The 4,081-nt window shown below is 37.7% G+C and overlaps 1 protein-coding gene across 1 annotated transcript; it reads right to left on the bottom strand.

Annotated features, from left to right (window-relative positions):
• Positions 1-2,456: 2,456 nt before the first annotated feature.
• LOC101652800 (olfactory receptor 6C1-like) lies at positions 2,457-3,432 on the bottom strand. The gene has a single exon (XM_004716932.2). The coding sequence runs from the start codon at positions 3,405-3,407 to the stop codon at positions 2,457-2,459; it is 951 nt and encodes a 316-aa protein (XP_004716989.2). The 5' UTR covers positions 3,408-3,432.
• Positions 3,433-4,081: the final 649 nt, after the last annotated feature.

Below are 4,081 nucleotides of genomic sequence, written 5' to 3'. Positions count from 1 at the left end.
GTTGTTTTATAATTATACAAGTAGTTCACATCATTTTCTGAATATTCTGGAACTGCCATCAGGGGAATTAGTGTACATACTCCTTTTTATTTTGGCAATCCCAGAGCAATCTTTTCTACTATAACACAATGAAATGATAGCATATTGCTTTGGATTTCTAGTATGAATTCATTTTCTTCTGAAATGGATAGCATATTAAGATCCTGTATGGATTTGTATCCATATACTACATACCCCAAACCCACTGCCATCAAGCTGATTTCAAGTCATAGCAGCCATACATAGAGTTTCTGAGGCTGTAAATCTTCATGAAAATAGACAGCCTCATGTTCCTCCCAAGTAGTTGCTGATGGATTTGAACCCCTGGCCTTGCAGTTTACAGTCAGTTTACAGTCCAATATTTAGCTGGAATTGCCACTAGGTCTCCTTAAATACCATATAGCACCTAGGGAGACACCTTTTTGCCTAGCCATTGCCTGTGTACATGTTTATGTGCATCTCATAGCACTTGGGTTTTTACCTTGCTAGTATGTATCAGTATTTCAGAATTTATATGTATGTGGCACAAATGGTTAATGTTCAGCTACTAACTGAAAGGATGGCAGCTTAAATCAATCGACAAGTGGCTTAGAACAAAGACTAGATAATCCACATCTAAAAACTCACATCCACTGAAAACTTTATGTAGCAATGACTGCTCTATAATAAATGTTTGTTACATAATAGATAGATAGATTGTTGTGGTTGCTGTTAGGCATCATCTTCAAGTTGGTTCCAACCCATACTGAGCCTATGCACATGGGTTGAAATACTGACTGGTCCTGCAGCATCTTCACATTTGTTCTTATGCTTCATCCCATTGTTGCAGCCTGTCTGTCAATCTATCTGGCTGAAGGCATTCCGCTGTTACACTGCCTTTCTATTTTATCAAACATGATGTCCTTCTCTGAGAAATGGTCTCTCCTGAAATCAGGTTCAAATTATGAGACAAAGTCTCTCATCCTTTCTTCTAAGGAATACCCTGGTCACATTTCTTCTAAGACAGATTTGGTAGTACATTTAGAATCCATGGTATTCTTTGCCAGCACCACAATTCAAATGCATAAATTCATGTTTGGCCTTGTTTAGCAATGTCTAACCTGCAGATGCTTATGAGGTTTTTCAATATGCTAAAGAGGTTTCAGCAGCAGAGGCCCCAATGCAATGTGCCTTTGAGCACTTCACTGCTAACTCGATGAGGATTGATTTTGGATCCAAGTAAGACAAAATCCTTGACAATTTCAATCTTTTCTCCATTTGTCATGGTCTTATCTATTGGTCTAGTTGTGAGGATGGGAGTCTTCTGTAAATTGAGGTTTAATCCATACTGAAGACTACGACCCTTGTTCTTCCTCAGAAAGTCCGTAAAACCCATCTCATTGTCAGCAAGCCGAATGTCACCTGTACATCACAGGGTACTCCTGTCTTTCCCCAACTCTGATGTCACACTCTTCTTCATCGACTGAGCATCTTTGATGATGTGCTCAGCATACAGATCGAACAATGGTTAGAGGAAACAACCCTGTCACGCTTCTTTCCTCATATAATGCATGCAGCATTCCCTATTCTATTCACACATCTGCTTCTTGATCCAGGGGAAAGTTGCCATAGGAGCACAATGAAGTGGTCATGAATTCCATTCTTTTCAAGGCTATCCACAGTTTATATAGTCCACACAGTCAATTGCCTATGTGTAGTCAGTAAAACACAAGTAAAGATTTTGGTGGTATTCTTTGTTTGCAGCCAAGATCCATCTGACATTGGGAATGATCACCCTGCTTCCATCTCCTCTAGACTGCTTCAGTCAAAAGGCTATTCTAGGTAGAATTTTGTGTGTATCCCAACCATAGTCACTCGGCCACTTTTGGCCCACGGGAAGCTAGGATGCATTGATCTGCTGTGACAGTCTCCCATTACTTCCTGTCTTCTTTAAGTGGCCATATTTGTGTAAATCCATGGGCACCAATAGGACCTTGTGCTGATGGTTCCTTCATCTGGATGATATATTTATATTTTTGTCCTATAATAAATCTGTCTCCATAAATAATGCATGAGATTTGGAGTATCATTTTTTCCCTTAAATACTATTAAATTTTGGCTATCAATTCATTAGGTTAAATTGTAAAAAGGCTAGCATGTCTAAAAGGATTAACACTCTGATCATAGGCTGCTAGTTAGAAATTTTTGAATGTCCTGCCTATATATACAAATATATATATATATACTCATATTGATATCTTTTCTTCAAATATCCTTATTTATGACTGAAAACAAAAGTTTAAGTAAGTGTTGGGAACAAGATTGTAAGTAATGAGAAATAATCTAGGGAGACCATATGGATTTCTGAAAAGTACTATCTTTTATTTCACGGTTTTTCATCATGTCTCTAGTTTATGACGGTACCTTTATTTTTACATTTAATTAAATGCAATCTTCCGTATCAGGTCCATAAAGGCTCTCTTGACTTGTTGATTCCTTAGGCTGTAAATAAAGGGGTTCAGCATCGGGGCTACTGAGGTGTTTAGCACAGCTACTCCCTTGCTCAAAGATACCCTGTCTTTGGCTGATGGATTGATATACATGAAAATGCAGCTGCCATAAGAGATGGAGACCACAATCATGTGGGAAGAACAGGTAGAAAAGGCCTTTGTCCTCTGACTACCGGAAGGGATTCTCAAAATTGTTCTGATGATATATATGTAAGACAGAATTATTAATGCCAGAGTGAACAGAATAGTAAGCACAGCACAGGAAAACCCCGCTAACTCTAGGAATTTGGTGTCTGAACAAGAAAGACGTAACAAGGGGAAATAATCACAAGTAAAATGCTCGATAACATTGGACTTACAGTAATCAAGCCGCATGAACAGCATAACTAATGTGAATACGATTGAGAATGAAGCCAACCAAGATGCAAAGACCAGCAGTGTGCAGACTCTATGATTCATGATGGTCGTGTAATGCAGGGGTTTGCAGATGGCCACATACCGGTCATAAGACATGGTAGCCAGAAGGTTAAACTCTGTAACTCCCAGGAGAATAAAGAAAAAGAACTGAGCCATACAATCATTAAAGGAAATAGTTTTATCCCCTGTGATAATGGTGTCCAGGAACCTGGGTATAGTGACAGTTGTGAAGGAAATTTCCAACAAAGAGAAATTTCGGAGGAAGAAATACATGGGGGTCTGGAGGTGAGAATCCAAAAGGGTCAGGGTGATAATGGTCAGGTTCCCAGTGATGCTGAGCATGTAAGTGATAAACAGAAAGATAAAAATCATGACCTGAAGCTTTGGGTCATCTGACAAGCCCAAGAGTATAAACTCTGTTACTTCTGAATTGTTTTTCATTTCTTCATTTCTTTCTCTCATGAAATCTGTAGGAGAAAACACAAAGAGAACAGCAGCAGAAAGGGAAATGATCCATGTACGGCAATGGAATTTGTCTCTGGATATAAACATAATATGATATGCTTCCTTTTAGAGGACTCTCCAATAGTTCAATATCAATATATAACATTTAAATTAGGCTGTTTTCATATGGCATACTCTGTGCTATTGTATAAAGTAAAATATATATATATATTTTTTTTTTTCTTCACCAAAAATATATCTCACAGATCAGAAAGAGGTTTCTTCACATAATCACATAGACTGGATGTATAGAGCAGGGATTTGAACCCAGGTTTTTTTTTAATATAAATATTTAATAATGCTAGAATAAAAAAGGCTGCCTACTGACTTTCAAAGACATTTGCATGAAAGGGTCCCTTCTCATTGGATACACCTTATCACTTCTCAAAATGTAATTAAAAGTGTTCCATTTCTTAATTCATGTCGAATTATTCATATTTCATAATCATTATATACATAGGATATTTGTGCCAATTTAGGGGGCACTTAATTGGGGATGCCACCCAACATCGGAATTTATTGTAGAATTATTTCCTATTATTGTGACACATTTCTAAGTTTCTACACTAGGTCAAAGTTACCATTCCCAACTTTCCAAGTTCAGTGTTGGCGTTGCATCCTCATTTTAAGTT

This window comes from Echinops telfairi, unplaced genomic scaffold, assembly GCF_000313985.2.
Source record: "Echinops telfairi isolate 266 unplaced genomic scaffold, ASM31398v2 ScPeMD7_7404;HRSCAF=8442, whole genome shotgun sequence".
Lineage (NCBI taxonomy): Eukaryota > Metazoa > Chordata > Mammalia > Afrosoricida > Tenrecidae > Echinops > Echinops telfairi.
Note: the sequence above shows the minus strand (reverse complement) of the source record. Positions and strands in the feature narration are given on the sequence as shown.

What these genes read in the sequence shown, in the direction of transcription:
- LOC101652800 (XM_004716932.2), bottom strand. Translation starts at nt 3,407, where the DNA reads ATGAGAGAAAGAAATGAAGAAATGAAAAACAATTCAGAAGTAACAGAG.